Here is a 13,878-nt window from a genome sequence, read left to right as displayed (position 1 = left end):
TCCTCCTGGCTTGTTTCATATCTTTTTTTAGACAGTGCTGTTCCTGATAAGACACATGGCATAAAATATGGTTTTGCTGTATATATCAATGTATATATTTTGGGGAAGATAACAGTTTCACAGAAAAATCTGGTAACAGCAATAGGTAAGGAAGTCTTGGACTCCTTAGGTAGAAATACTTGGCACCCATATGTGGGCACAGCAGAGAATCTGAAAATGGTACAACTGCTGGTCTGTGTAGAGCCTGTCTCTGTTGTAATCAGAGGGGAAAATACTATAATCCAGCTGAAGAAGTCCGCAGAGTCTAAGGAAGGGCACTTCCTCAGACAACAAGAATTAAGCCCTTACTGCATACAAAAGCAATAGATTAGGTGCTAAGGGTTCAAATCAAAGAACTCCCTGCTACTCTGAAATTAAAAACTACACTATTATTTTCTCAAGCCTATATATTTTATATAATGAAACAAAATACACATCATATATATCTTGCAGTGGCATAAGAATAAATATGGGACCCTCAAGGAAAACTGTGCAAAGAGCCCTTCCCCTTCAGCTTTTTGCCTACAGAAATATCCTACTGGCTCCCTGAAAATAGTGCAAGCTTTCTTGAGCAAGTGAAATACCGCCCAGTTACTCTCTCCCCCTTATACTGCTTCACTTTTTTTCCATACCATTTAAGGCCACCTGAATTTTGTATATTTATCATCTATCTCTCACCACTAGATTATAATCTTCCTGAAGGCAAGAGATTTTCGAATATTTTGTTAACAGAAGAAGTACCAATAGCTAGAACTATAGCATGTAGTAGATTCTTAGAAACATTTATAAAATTAAAGTGTTAAAAGATGGAATATTGTTAAAATTGTTAAATTTAAAATTCTGGCATATCTCTGTGTGTGTGTGTGTGTAAATTTACAGATTCCAGAGTGTGACTCCCAGTGTCAACAAATTCAGGAAGCAGAGGATCAGATGCTTGTGTGGGTAAATAGGAGAGTGACTGCAAAAACAAAGCAACATATCTTACTAAATGGACTAAAGGAATCAAAATACTGTCAGCAAACTATTTTAAAGATGAACTAAATTTATCTTTCTGTCCCTTCCATGTCTGAAATCTGTAGTGAGTTGAGATTCACTTTAGGTTAGCTGGATTGCCATTAGCTTTCTTCCTTGATAAAGCATTTGAGGCTTATTTAGTCAAGATTCTTTTCTTCTCCCTAAATTACAAAATGTAAGCCCACAGATTGAAACAGTCTCCATTTCTATTTCGGGATTTGCCTGAGTCACAAGGTAGTTTTGGCAAATCACTCTGTTCTCTCAGTTTACTGAAGCTGCCTGGGAACTTGAACTGTCAGCCACACAGGAAAAGGGCCCTTCTGCCTAACTCCAAAAGGCTCAAATCATATGGATGTGGCGAGGTTTAATGATGCTACAAATCACTTCAAATGGATTTCCCACAGGGCGGGGGACAAAAAGCAAACATTTTACTTAACTACCTCCATATGAATTCAAGGCTGGTAGAAAGAACAGACTATTAATTGCACTAGAGCTGAGCAAATTTCCAATGTTTGCATTATATATGTTTTCAACTATAGAGATTTCTTTCTGTATTCCTACAATACATGACACCCCAAACCCCAACTTCCAAATAAAAGAAAGGAATGTGACTGATCTGACCCTGGCAAAATTACACTATTTAAGAAAAAAAAAAAAGCATCCGTGTTCATAAGCTTGTATAAACCATAACCTCCCCACCTTTTTCCCCCAAGAATGAGTATAAGGAGTTTCTTCCACCTTACTTCACCTTGAACTCCTCCTGATTGTACAGCTAACATCTCCTAAGTTGCTTTTGCCCCATGATGCCTCTTGAATTATTGTTTCTGTACTCACACAGATGGAACAGAAGAGATGATAAGCTCTGGGGATGCAGCCGTGCAGGTCTCAAACTGGTCCGCTGCTCAGCACAGCCTACCTCCCTCGCCTCTCTCCCAGAGGCTGGCTTCCTCTCTGGGCCCAGGGTCAGCGACCTTGCAAGCACAGGAGCTTAGGACCCAGGGGGCGCCGTTCCGCCGAAAACACCTCGCGCTGCTGCAGCAGCGAGCTTGGGTAGCTCCCAGTTCTAAAGAGAGGCTGTTTACAAGAAGCGCAGAACAAGGGCAGGTCGGCCTGCAAGGCTGGGACGGGAGGCAGCGCTGCCGCCCAGGGGACCACGATTGCCCGCACTTTGGACACCGCCATCTACCTGCAAGACGGCGGAGGCGAGGATGCTGCTGGCCTGGGTGCAAACAGTCCTTGTCAGCAACATGCTCCTAGCAGAAGCCTATGGAGCCAGAGGTAAGATTACAAGCTTTCCCTTCTGCAACAACTTAATGAAGCAGAACGGGGAAAGCTCCCCCCTTCCCACCATGCTGAGGCTAGACAGGAAGATGTGAAAGGAAACGAAGCTCTCAGCTGGCTTCTCTTAAGAAAGCTTTTATTCCCTTTCCTATCCCTAGCAGGGGCTGGCAGCTCCATCTTTGCTATTCAGAACAAAGGCAAGTAGCCACTTTCTCTTTCCCTTTCCTTGCCTGGGGCTCCTAAGTTGATGGAGTTTGGGGGTTGATCTCCCCCACTCCCAGCACCCTGTTCTTCGTGGGGCCGTTGCATAGTGTGGCCAAGCCCAGTCTCCTCCTGGGACGCTCCGGCTGAGGGGAGTGGGGGTTTGGAGTCACATTCTGGCAGCAGCGAGGCAGGTTCCCTACGGTGATGCTCTGGAACCTTTGGCCTGACTGAGTCAAGGCTATTGTAGAATTCTCTCTGGAGGAAATACTGCCTGTGGAACCTGGCAGGGGTGGTCGTACCGCGGAGGGCACAGCAGAGTTTATATAACAGGGACATTATACCACAGGGAGGAATTTCAGGTCTGGCTGCCCACCATCTCCAAAGGGTCTCCGACCCAGACGCCGGCCTCTTCCAAAGTGGCCACAAGTTCAGAGTAACAATCTCTTGCGTTTCTACAGCGCTTTTCGGGCTGACACAAAAAAAAAGCGAGCATTCTCTGAGCGCTGACTGTGGGCTAAGCACCAGCTAGGGGCTCTGCACGCGTTTTCTTGTTCTGTCTCGTTCGGGCCTCACAAGAGCGCTAGGAGGCCGGTGGGTCTCCGCGCGAGGAGACGGAGACCCGGCCAGACTCAGTGTCTGGCGCTCCTCTTCCTCACAGGCTGCTTCTGGGACAACGGCCACCTGTACTGGGCGGACCAGACCTCGCCGGCGCCGGGCCTCCGCTGCCTTAACTGGCTGGACGCGCAGAGCAGCCTGGCGTTGGCCCCCGAGGCTGGTGAGTGTACGCCGCGGGCGGCGGGCGGCGGGCGGCGACGCGGCCCGGGCCCCAACCACAGCACCTTCTCTCCACTCCTAGGCGCCAGCAACCACAGCTACTGCCGAAACCCGGACCAGGACCCGCGCGGGCCCTGGTGCTACGTCAGCGGCAAGGCCGGCGCCCCAGAAAAGCGGCGGTGCGAAGACTTGCGCTGCCCAGGTAGTCGGGTGCCCGGGACGTGGACCCCACCGCCAGGCCTGACTAGGAGCGGCCGTTACACTCGCCGCGCACGTGCGGCCTGGCGACGCCGGCCGGCCCCGCCCCCGCGCCTTCCGATTGGCCAGGGTTGTCTCCAGGCCGTGAGGCCGAAAGCCCATTGGCCGCCGCCGCCTCTCAGAGTGAGCTCATCCTCCGCGAGCGCCTTGTAAACAACCGGAGGAGGCGGGCCCCCACCCCCGGCCGAGCGCTCCACGACTCGCGCGCTGCCTCTGGGCTACCACTGGACCGCGCCCTGGGGCGGTGGCCCTCGGCGACCCCCTTGGCTTTTATTGATCATTTATGGAGAGTGTGTTGTGTGCTGGATACTGCTCACAGCCCCCCGGGGAAGAAGCTGCTGGGGGGATCTGAGGCTCAGAGAAGTTCAGCAACTTCCTAGAGGCACTGGCAGGGCCCACATTTGAAGCTAAGTTTCTTAGACTCCACAGCGCAGACTTGTTGCTTCGGAAGCAACAACACAGTTCTTTGGATTAAATGGAATAACACAGGGATTGGCACAAAGCGTGGGCTCAATGAATGTGAGCTGCTCGGAGGAGTCATGGGGTGCCTCCTGACGTGTATTGCGGTGGGGCGGGGGGGTCCCCTGGAGAAGTCGGCACTGGGCTGAGCTTGGAGGATAGCAGGGATTTGAACAGATGAAAACGTGGGAGGCGGGAGATGAGACCTTTCTCTGTGGCTTCCCCTCACACTTGCCTTGTCTCAACCATGGTGCAGCACTCTCAGGGCTGGCCTTTCCAGATCTTAGTCCTGGGACAGGGTTTGATTTCAGTATTTGTGTGTGGGGTGGGGGTGGGGGGCATTCTAAGTTGGATCTCCCTAACATCGCCAACTCTCAGGCCAGGTTCAGATGTGGAATTCACTCGGGACAGTCTCTGATGAGAGCTATTTCCCACCTCACTTCCAGAGATCCCTTCCCAGGCTCCACCAGCCCCCATAACAGAAACGGAGGAGGCCTTTGAAGTGCCAGGGGAAGATGAAGCACAGGTGTTCCCTCCTGCCAACGCCCTACCCGCCCGGAGGGAGGCAGCAGCAGTGCAGCCTGTGATTGGTATCAGCCAGCGGGTGCGGATGAACTCCAAGGAGAAGGACCTGGGGACCCTGGGTATGACTGCTCCACCCTTGTCCTTTTTGGATCCATCAAGAGATGTCATTTGCTGATTGTCCAGAATGTGGCTAATGAGACTTGTGTCTTCTCCTTGGCAGGCTATGTGCTGGGCATCACCATGATGGTGGTCATCATCGCCATTGGAATTGGCATCATCTTGGGCTATACTTATAAGAGGTAAGTAGCTTCCCTTCTGGGTTCTCTTAAGAGGAGAGGGGAACATACACAAAGTCAAACCAGATTCTTCCGAGGCATTCTTACACAAAAAGGAAGCAAGGTGTTGAAAGATTAAAACCAGCTTATAATACAGAGACTTGCTTCTAGTCTTCACCTGGTGGTTGGACATAGTGCCTTTCCTCCTCACCCAAAGCATTATGGAGTAGGGGTTCTAGTTTCTCATATTACGGATGAGAAAGCTGTTGTCAGAGAGGTGAAGTGACTTACCCAAGGTCACACTGCCTGGGAGTTGCAGAATCTGGCTCAAGCTCAGCTCTTTTGATACCATTTTCCCTATTGTCTAATCCAGGGTGCCTGGCATGAAGTGGGTGGCTCTGCAGAAATCAGGCTGGGCACTCATTGCAGCGACCAGGAGACTGAATTTTTTTTGTGAGTTGTAAAATTCTACTGCTAGGAAAGGTCCCTAGCCACCCTTTCTGCAGTTGGGGCTTGAATTTCCTGAGGATCCCATAGGCAATGGGATCTCCTCTAGGACAGGAGAAGAAAGTGAGTTGGAAAACAGAGAGCCTGTGTAATTTTGCCAGTCCTCATCATGTATGAGAAAGCCGAAGAGGCTACCTGGGAAACTCAGGGACGGTAAGAGGAGGAATTCTATTTTGAAAAGTCTTCAAGACACCATGTGGAAAAGGCTCTCAGAATCTCACTGATGACAAGCCAAAGTGGCATTCATTTTTACAGCACTGACTGACTCTGGCAAAATCATTTGCCGTTCCTGGGCAAAATCAAGGGGGTTTGACTTCCAACCCTGTGTATGTATGATATTTTTGTATGGTCTGAGAAGGCTTCCTGTAGGGGAAGTGACATGGTGGCCTGCACTCCCCAGTGTGGAGGACCACGTTTGAGTCCACAGTTCCAGTGGGTCACACAGCATCATATAAACCTAGAGTGTCAGAGCTGGGTCCTTAGACCCATCCTCATTTTACAAATGAAAATAGGGCAGTGTTGGGTAATAATAATTCTTATTTACCGCATGCTAGACTTTGCTTCAAGCACTTTACGTGCTTTAACTCAATTCTCACAATCACACTTTGAGAGAAATGCTGTTATTATCCCCAGTTTACAGATGAGGAAACTGAGGTGAGGAGATATGTACCTTGCCCAAGGTCACACACCTAGCATTTGGTGGAGCTAATTTCCTAGCCCTGCCACTAACTAGCTAGCTGTGTGACTTTGGGCAAGTTCCTTCTATTTCCTATTCCAGAGTATTGCTGTCGGGTGAAGGCATGTAATTACTTAGGACAGTGCATGGCACGTTGTAAACAATAGCTGTTTTATCTTATAAAATGTGGGGGCTGGATGAGTGCTCTCTGAGCCCCAGTCCTTCTTTGATTGTCTGTGATTCAGAAGCAGAAGTCCAGAGAGGGGAAGTGCTTGGCCTGAGAGGGTCTTCTGACTCCCAGTCCACTGTTGTTGCCCCCAGGTAGATGGTTGACGTGTTAGGTCCAGATATACGTGCTTTTTCATTTCCTTGACTGTTTTAGAGACTCAGAAGAAATGATATGGTGGCCCTGGCCTTAGAATTCATAGTCACACCCAAACCATATGGCTGAGTTTAGCCCTTCAAATATTTCCTCCTTCCTCAGCCACTAGACAGCATTTGGCTCTCCTCCAATCTTGTGACAGTTTCCAGGCCTCCAGGTGCTTGGAACTAACTAACTGTTCTTAATTCCGAGCTCAGTTCTGGTGCCTAATGAGGAAGCCAGACCTTTTTCTTCTAGATCTGGTCCCCTAGACAGTCACGCGACTTGCCCTGAGGCTTAGAAGTTGCTTTCCTGTAAACTGAGGGCAAGGCACCTAGTCACCCGACTACCCGTCACTAACCACCAGACCGCCCCTTTCTTCAGCAAAAATGCTCTGAGAACACAGTGTACAACAGGAAACCACATGTGGGCTGGAGGCAAGCCCTCAGCTTCCACGTACAAAGCAGGTTTTAACTCTCCCCCAAATCAGAAAACAGTGTCCTGGAAAGAGCTGTAGGCTGAGCGCCCTCCTCTGAACCTCAGTTTGTCTGTTAAATGGGGATACACCTCCTTCCACATATACCCATGCCCTCCCTGCACCTACCTGCCCAAGATTATCATGAGGATTAAATGTGAACAGTAGGATATGAATCAGTTAATAATCACAGCAGCAGCCAACATTTATTGTGTAAGGCCCTAGTGAGTGCTCTTCCCAGATGATCTTGTCTTAAGCCTCACGATCACTCTAGAAGGAGCACTATTATACCGTTTTACCTAGAGGAGTACCATGTCCAAGTTACACAGCTAGTAAGTGGTGTCTAAGAATTGTCAATATCTTCAAAAAGTCCAGTGACACCCAGTAGCCTCATGTAAATGTGCTTTGAATCGCAAAGTAGGAGCAATAGAAACTTAAAAAAAAATAGCTGGGGTTAGAAGTCAGAAGAACTGGGATTTAGTTGCTGCACTGGCACCAATTATGGGTGTGACACTGGATAAGTCATTTACCTTCTCTGGACCTCAGTTTTCTTATCTGTGAAATAGTGTAGGGGAAGGGGTTACATATGATGATCCTCCCAGCCCTAATATATCCTAAAAAGACAGACTGCCTGGCCGTGGACAGGCAGTCCTAGGTTCAAATCCCAGCTCTGCCATTCACTTAAACAAAAGATTTAATCTCTGCTCCTGCCTTCTCATCTCTAAACAGAGATCATAATGGATACCACATAGGTTTATTGTGAGGATGAAATCAGACAGTGTAGTTAGGGCATACAGTTGGTGCTTACAGCCCATAACTGCTTTGGGGGACTTTTCCTGCCCAGCGGTGGGGCACAGTACTGTTTCTGACTGGGGAGATAGCAGTTGCTCAGGGTTATGTAATAATTTGAAGAAACCTGTGTTCCCTGAAGGAGGTCTGCAGTGCCTCCGTCAACCCAGAAGGAGGAAGTTAGAGGCAGGCCACAGAGCCATCTGCACCTGGTCCCTCTGGCCAGCCTGGCTCCTGGTACTGGCCTGGGAGCAGTCAGGGATAGAATCAATGCAAGCGTTGAACTCTGCCAAAGACCATGAAGCTGTGGCTAATGGATGGAGCTTTCCCTTGGCTGGGAAGGATGGACGGGCACCAGGCTTCCTCTTGGGGGAGGAAGGGTGGTGGCAGGTGGGGCTGGAAGGGCTCAGCCTGGCAGGGTCTTTGTCCTGGTTGTCTAAGCCACAAGGGTCAGACGGCTAGTCTGCGACTGAGCAGCTCCGTCTCTACCCCAAGAGTAGTGTCGCTCTAGCTTTGGAGGGTGCTCTTATTTTCTGATAAAAAGGCAAGGGAACCCCATAAAACCAAATGGGACTAATGAGGCACAGCAGTTCAGGGTAAAGGGCCAGAGGGTGGAGGGGGACAGGAAAGCTGGTGATAGGGAACCCAAGGTTGAGTGAGGATAGGTTGATGTGTTGTGAGGTTGTTAACCATTGTCATAGGGCAGCATGTGTACTAACTGTTAAATGAGAAACTATTTTGTTCTGTAAGCCTTCATCTAAAGTGAGAGTGGCAGCACAATTGCAAGAGTGTAGTCGATGTCACTGAACTGTGCATGTAGAAATTTTTGAAATGGTTTATCTTTGGCTATGTATATTGTTACAAAAAAAGAAAGGTCGAGAAGGGAGAGGGTTGACATGTTGTGGGGTTGTTAACCAGTGTCATAAAACAATATGTGTACTACTGTTTCATGAGAAACTATTTGTTCTGTAAGCCTTCACCTGAAGTACAATTAAAAGAAAGAAATAAATAAAAAAGGCAAGGGAAAAACTAAGTCAACACCACTCCACCCACTTAGGAGAGGAGCCAAGTCAGTGAATAAACCTTTTGTTCTTTCTTGGCTGCCAGACAACAGTCCGGCTGCCCCCGCAGGCAGTGAGAGGGAGCTGCACTGCCTGATGGTCAGCACAGCAGGCCTGATGGCCCTTCTCCCATCTCCAGAGGGAGCTGGGGTGGCTGCTGCATCTCCAGGCACCTTCAACAGGAGGTGTGTGAAGCTGGGTGTGTTTCAAGGCCTCTCAATTGAGACTGTCATCCAGACTGGCTCCAGCACCTGCTTCTTTTACCCTTGGCTGCTCTTCCAGCCCTGCTCTGCCCCATTAATACAAATGGGTTCTTTTCCCCTAAAGACTTGGGCATGATGCAGCCTGACCATTATCAGCAGCTTGCCTGGCCATAGCCAGATGCTTGGTGAAGAAGGTAGTTGAGAAAAACAGTGGCTCTGGAGTCAGACTCCAAAGCCTGTTTCCTAATCTGTAAAATTGGGATCATATTATCTTGCAAAGTTGGTGTGGAATTAAAAGGAGATGGTATATATGTAAAGTGCTTGCCTCCAGTAGGGGTGTGGGTATCTCTTCTCCTGGATAATGGGAAGGCTATTTCCCAGCATCTTAGTAGGTACTTAGGAAGTTTCCAGCTTTTCCCCTTCCTCCAGCCCCTTAAAAAGAAAAAAAAACCAAACTCATTGCCGTCAAGTTGATTCTGACTCATAGCGACCCTACAGGACAGAGTAGAACTGCCCCACAGGGTTTCCAAGGAGTGCCTGGTGGATTAGAACTGCTGACCTTTTGGTTACCAGCCAAACTCTTAACCACTATGCCACCAGGGTTTCCTCCAGCCCCTTAGATTTTGAAATTCAGGCCTTGGTAAAAGATGCTCACATATTCCATTTCATTTGTAAATTGGTTTCCCACTGGCTTGGGGACTCCATTAATAAAATTGAACCCAAGGCCTTCCAAGTTTCTCTCTACATGGGCAACCTTGAAGAACCTGGCTTTGTTTTATTATGGAGGCAGGTGTTGGCTTCTGTGTGGCAGCAGCTGTACCTGATGAACAAAGTGAATCTCAGGCTACAGTGAGGCACACATGGTCCAGCCAGCCCTCTCCGCGTGGACAGTGTCCCTTCATTTCCCCTCTGCATGTGCTGGGAGTTATTCTGCTCTGGGAGTTGGTGGTGTCCAATACAGAAGCTAACAACAAAGATGGGAAGAGGCTGAACCTCAGGCTTGCACATTCTGAAGCTCAGTCACCCTCAATCACCCAGGGTGACTCGAGGATGAGTTCACAGATTTGACTCTTGTGACCTGTGACCTCACAGTCAGAAACAGGGGATCATGTGAGGGATCTGTCAGGGGCTCTAGAGATGATCAGGCTCAGCTCCATGTTCTACAGATGAAGAAAGGAAGGTCGCTAAGGTCACATAAATAATACTTGCCTTGGCTGGTCAGTAGGAGAGTTTCCTTGAGAAACCAAACTAAGATAACATTGCTTCGTGAGTCAAATCATATTCAGGACAGATCATAATAACTGCCTATGATTGTAGAGTAGTTTCAGTGTTTTCAAAACACTTCCACATTCATTATATTTGTGAGGTAGATACTATCCTCATCTCACAGATGAGGAAGCCAAGGCTCAAGAGAGGCTACGTGTTTTGCCCCAACAGTCACACAGCTAATCAGTTGCTGAGCATGTTCTAGAACACAAGTAAAGGGAACTGGATGATTTAAAGTCAGTTCTAAGGCCACAGGGCAAACTGTCCCCACTCCAGCCCTCTTTTTTCCCAGTTTCGTCTCCAGTCTCCAGCTTTTGTCACTGCACTTCACATCATGATGGATGTGTGATTGAGCTCGCCCCCCCTGAGGACAACTCAAGCCTGTGTTGTTTCACTCAGTCAGCCACCAGCCACTCTTTCAAGGCCTCTTTAGGGTGGGCCTATTCTGGGAAGATTTCCTCTGATGGCTGAGCCCACAGGTGTAGGGAATTGCTGTTGCTGGTTTTGGAGGATGCTGACCTGGGCCCTGGGCCCTGGTTCTGGTGTGCAATGTGCTCTGCGCTCACCAAGCCCTCTGATCTGCACAGGGGGTGGCCCGGCTCAGTGGGCAGAGCCCTGCATGTGGGACCAGAAGAGTCCCTACCCGGCCATTCCATGTGGGGTGACCTGACAGGGTCAGAACTTCTCTGAGATCAACCACAGCCCAACAGATTTGGGTTTGAGCCCACTATGTCCTAAAGAGTTCCTTAATCTCTCTGGGTCATAAAATGAGTCTACAAAATGAGTGAGGAGACCTAATTCTTATGGTTGAGCTGAGAGTGAAATAATATATGTAAAATATATGCAATAAAGAAAATATATATTATCTGTTAGCATGGCGTGAGCACTCCACATGAGTAAAATGAGGTAACACTGTGGCCTGGTTGGGTCACTGAGCACCATGAGAATCCAAAGGTATGTGAAAACGCTCAGTGGTCTCACAGGATGGTCATTATCCATTGTTTCCCATTGACCTAAGCAGCCCTTAGAGTCCTTTTTGCCCCCGAAGGGGTTGGGGACGGTCCCTATTTCTAGCCTGGGCTCACATGAGAACAGATGGTTGGGTCAGTTTTCTGGACAAATTTATGGGTAAGGGCTGAAGCTGGGATACTTCTCTGGTCTTTCAAAGCCCTGGGCTGAAGGAACAAAACTCCTTCTTGCTTTAAAAATCTCTTTCGTCCACATTACCTTGACTGAGCCTCATTACAGCAGTGTGAGGTTCATACTGCTTCATCCTTGTTTTACAAATGAGGAAGCAGAGACAAGAGGTGCAGGAGCTCCTTGTTGAGTTTGAGGCAGTCTGGCAGGATGGAAACTTAGTATCCTGGACCTGGGTTTGAGTCCTAACTTGCTGTGACCCTGGCTAGCCTTGCCTCTCTGGGCCTCAGGGGTGCTGTCTAATGAGCATGCAGCCTGAACGCTTCCCTCTTTCCTGACAGGGGGAAGGACTTGAAAGCACAGCATGAACAGAAAGCGTGTGAGAGGGAGATGCAGCGAATCACCCTGCCCTTATCTGCCTTCACCAACCCCACCTGTGAGATCGTGGATGAGAAAACTGTTGCGGTCCACACCAGCCAGACTCCAGTCAGCCTTCAGGAGGGCTGCACTCCCCTCATGGACCAGGCTGGCACTCCAGGGGCCTGAGCACCCACAGTGGGCAGGAGCCTGTGAGACAGTGATGTAGGACAGCCTACCCCCCACACTTTTTGTTGTGGTTAAAACCCTCCTTCCACTTTCTTTTGTGTGTGAGTCCCAGTAGCAGACAGAAACGGATGGTGCTGTGGGCTAAGGGCCAGGCTGGGGAGGGTCCTGCCAGTGCTCCTTCTCCAACCCTTGGAGCAGGATTTTGCCTGTGGATGGCGCTGCTGACAAGGGCTTCCAGACATTGCCTGCACCCCCAGAACCAAACCAGGGACAGACAGGGAGCCCCCCCAGGCTGCTCTGTGCTTTATCATCTGAGATGGCCTCAGGCTCCACCTTCTCATTTGTTCTTCACGGGCTTGAGTGACACACAATTATTCATAGTCCAGGTAAGCAGGTCCACAGAGGAGGCATTTTTAACAGTTTAAAAAAAAAACTCTTTGGGATGGGAACTCCCTACTGACCTCTGAGAACCAGAAATGAGTTTGTACAAAAGCCAGAACTGCAGGCCTAGAGCGGGACCCAGGCTGGGGGCTGCTGGGAGTGCTCCAGCCTGCTGGCAGTGATGTGCCTTGTCAGCTGTGGGCTGGGCCTGGGCCCAGGGACTCTTCCTGTTTTGAAAAGAAAGGAAGGGAAGAACTGCACTGAACATTCCACTTAGGATGAGGGTAGAGAAGGAGCCACTCCTTGCCTTAAGGCTGCAAGGGCAGAGACAGCCCCAGACAGTGTCTCCTCAGGGGTGGACAGTGACCATACTTCGTTTTGCAGGGGTAAGAGGGCAGCCAGCTAACCCGTAGGAGTTACACTGTGGGACCCTGTGAACTGCTTCTGAAAGGTTAACCTGGAAACTAAGCCCAGAGGCCAGGTGTAAAGTGCTTCAGGGCTTGTCCCTGAGGAGCCTAAGTTTGCAGGTGACCCTGTGGCTCCCAGGCCAGCACCTTTCAGTGGGGCTGGGGTCACAACCCCTAACTTGTAAAACAATCATAGAATTATTGAAGGGACCTACAGGTTCTTCAAGCCATTTGGACACAGGGAACATGATAGAGCAAGCTACTGGCGTGGCCAAGAGAACTCAGCTTGCTGACTGGGTGCAGAATTTCCCCACCGCACTGTACTGGGGCTCAGCAGGGTCTCCACACCCTGCTGTCTCACTCAGAGGCCTTGACAGTGTGCCCCACCCATACAGCTTCCTTTCCAAAGCCCTTCCACTTCCATTTGAACTCCAGTCAGGTGGGGAGGGAGGCTAGCATGGCTTATTCCCTTCAGCAGGCTGTTCCTTGGGGCTGTTTACTGAGGGACCTAGGCCTTGGGGTGGTCCTTTGGTGGTAGTGATGCTGGAGAAGAAATTACTGGTTTCCACTTTTCTAAAAAAGCATTTCTCTGTATATGTTTTATATACCTCGTTCTGACACCTGTATATGAAGTGCAGGAAATTGCTCTTCATCTGACTTATATAAATTAAAAACAAAATGAAAAAGGACTCCACATTGCCAAGTTTTTATGGTGCACTAGGAACACTGCCCCATAAGTTGAGGAGCTGTAGGTTACCTTGTTGGCACCTGTGTGGTGAGCTTCAGCCTTCTCTCCTGACCCTTGGTCTTGAATCAGGAAGCTGGGAGGTGGCAACAGGTGAATGGTTGGTAACTGTTGACTGGTGTCCTCACCAGGAATCCTTTCAGATGAACCTGCAGGAGGACAGTGTGCGGACATCCCAAGAAGGCAGTTGGTCACTGCAGTACCCTCCCTGCTCTAGCATTCTTCCCAAGGTAGTGAAGACGAGCATCCAAGCAGCCCTGTCCAGGGCTGGAGTCAATGGGAGTGGGTGGTGGTACTGTAGCAGCCAAAGGGAAGAGCGGTGTGCGGAGATGGGCTGTTGGGCTACCTGGGGCTAAGGGCCTGCGGGGTGAGTCCCGGGGGCTCCACAATAAAAAGCTAACAGGAATGTTTCTTAGACTTCTAGCAGGGAGTTTAACAGGTTTGCAGAACTCTAGGAACACCCAGGGTGACCTCTGCCCAAGACCAGACATTGCT

General features: G+C 49.4%; 1 protein-coding gene across 1 annotated transcript; it reads left to right on the top strand.

The window, feature by feature from the left end:
- Positions 1-2,124: 2,124 nt before the first annotated feature.
- On the top strand, positions 2,125-13,326 carry PIK3IP1 (phosphoinositide-3-kinase interacting protein 1). The gene is made up of 6 exons (XM_004378962.2): positions 2,125-2,331; positions 3,197-3,313; positions 3,395-3,514; positions 4,476-4,673; positions 4,775-4,853; positions 11,646-13,326. The coding sequence occupies exons 1-6, from the start codon at positions 2,262-2,264 to the stop codon at positions 11,848-11,850; spliced, it is 789 nt and encodes a 262-aa protein (XP_004379019.1). The 5' UTR covers positions 2,125-2,261; the 3' UTR covers positions 11,851-13,326.
- Positions 13,327-13,878: the final 552 nt, after the last annotated feature.

Source organism: Trichechus manatus, unplaced genomic scaffold (assembly GCF_000243295.1).
Source record: "Trichechus manatus latirostris isolate Lorelei unplaced genomic scaffold, TriManLat1.0 scaffold00061, whole genome shotgun sequence".
NCBI lineage: Eukaryota > Metazoa > Chordata > Mammalia > Sirenia > Trichechidae > Trichechus > Trichechus manatus.
The sequence above is the reverse complement of the archived record's forward strand: the minus strand, read 5'-3'. Positions and strand labels throughout refer to the sequence as shown.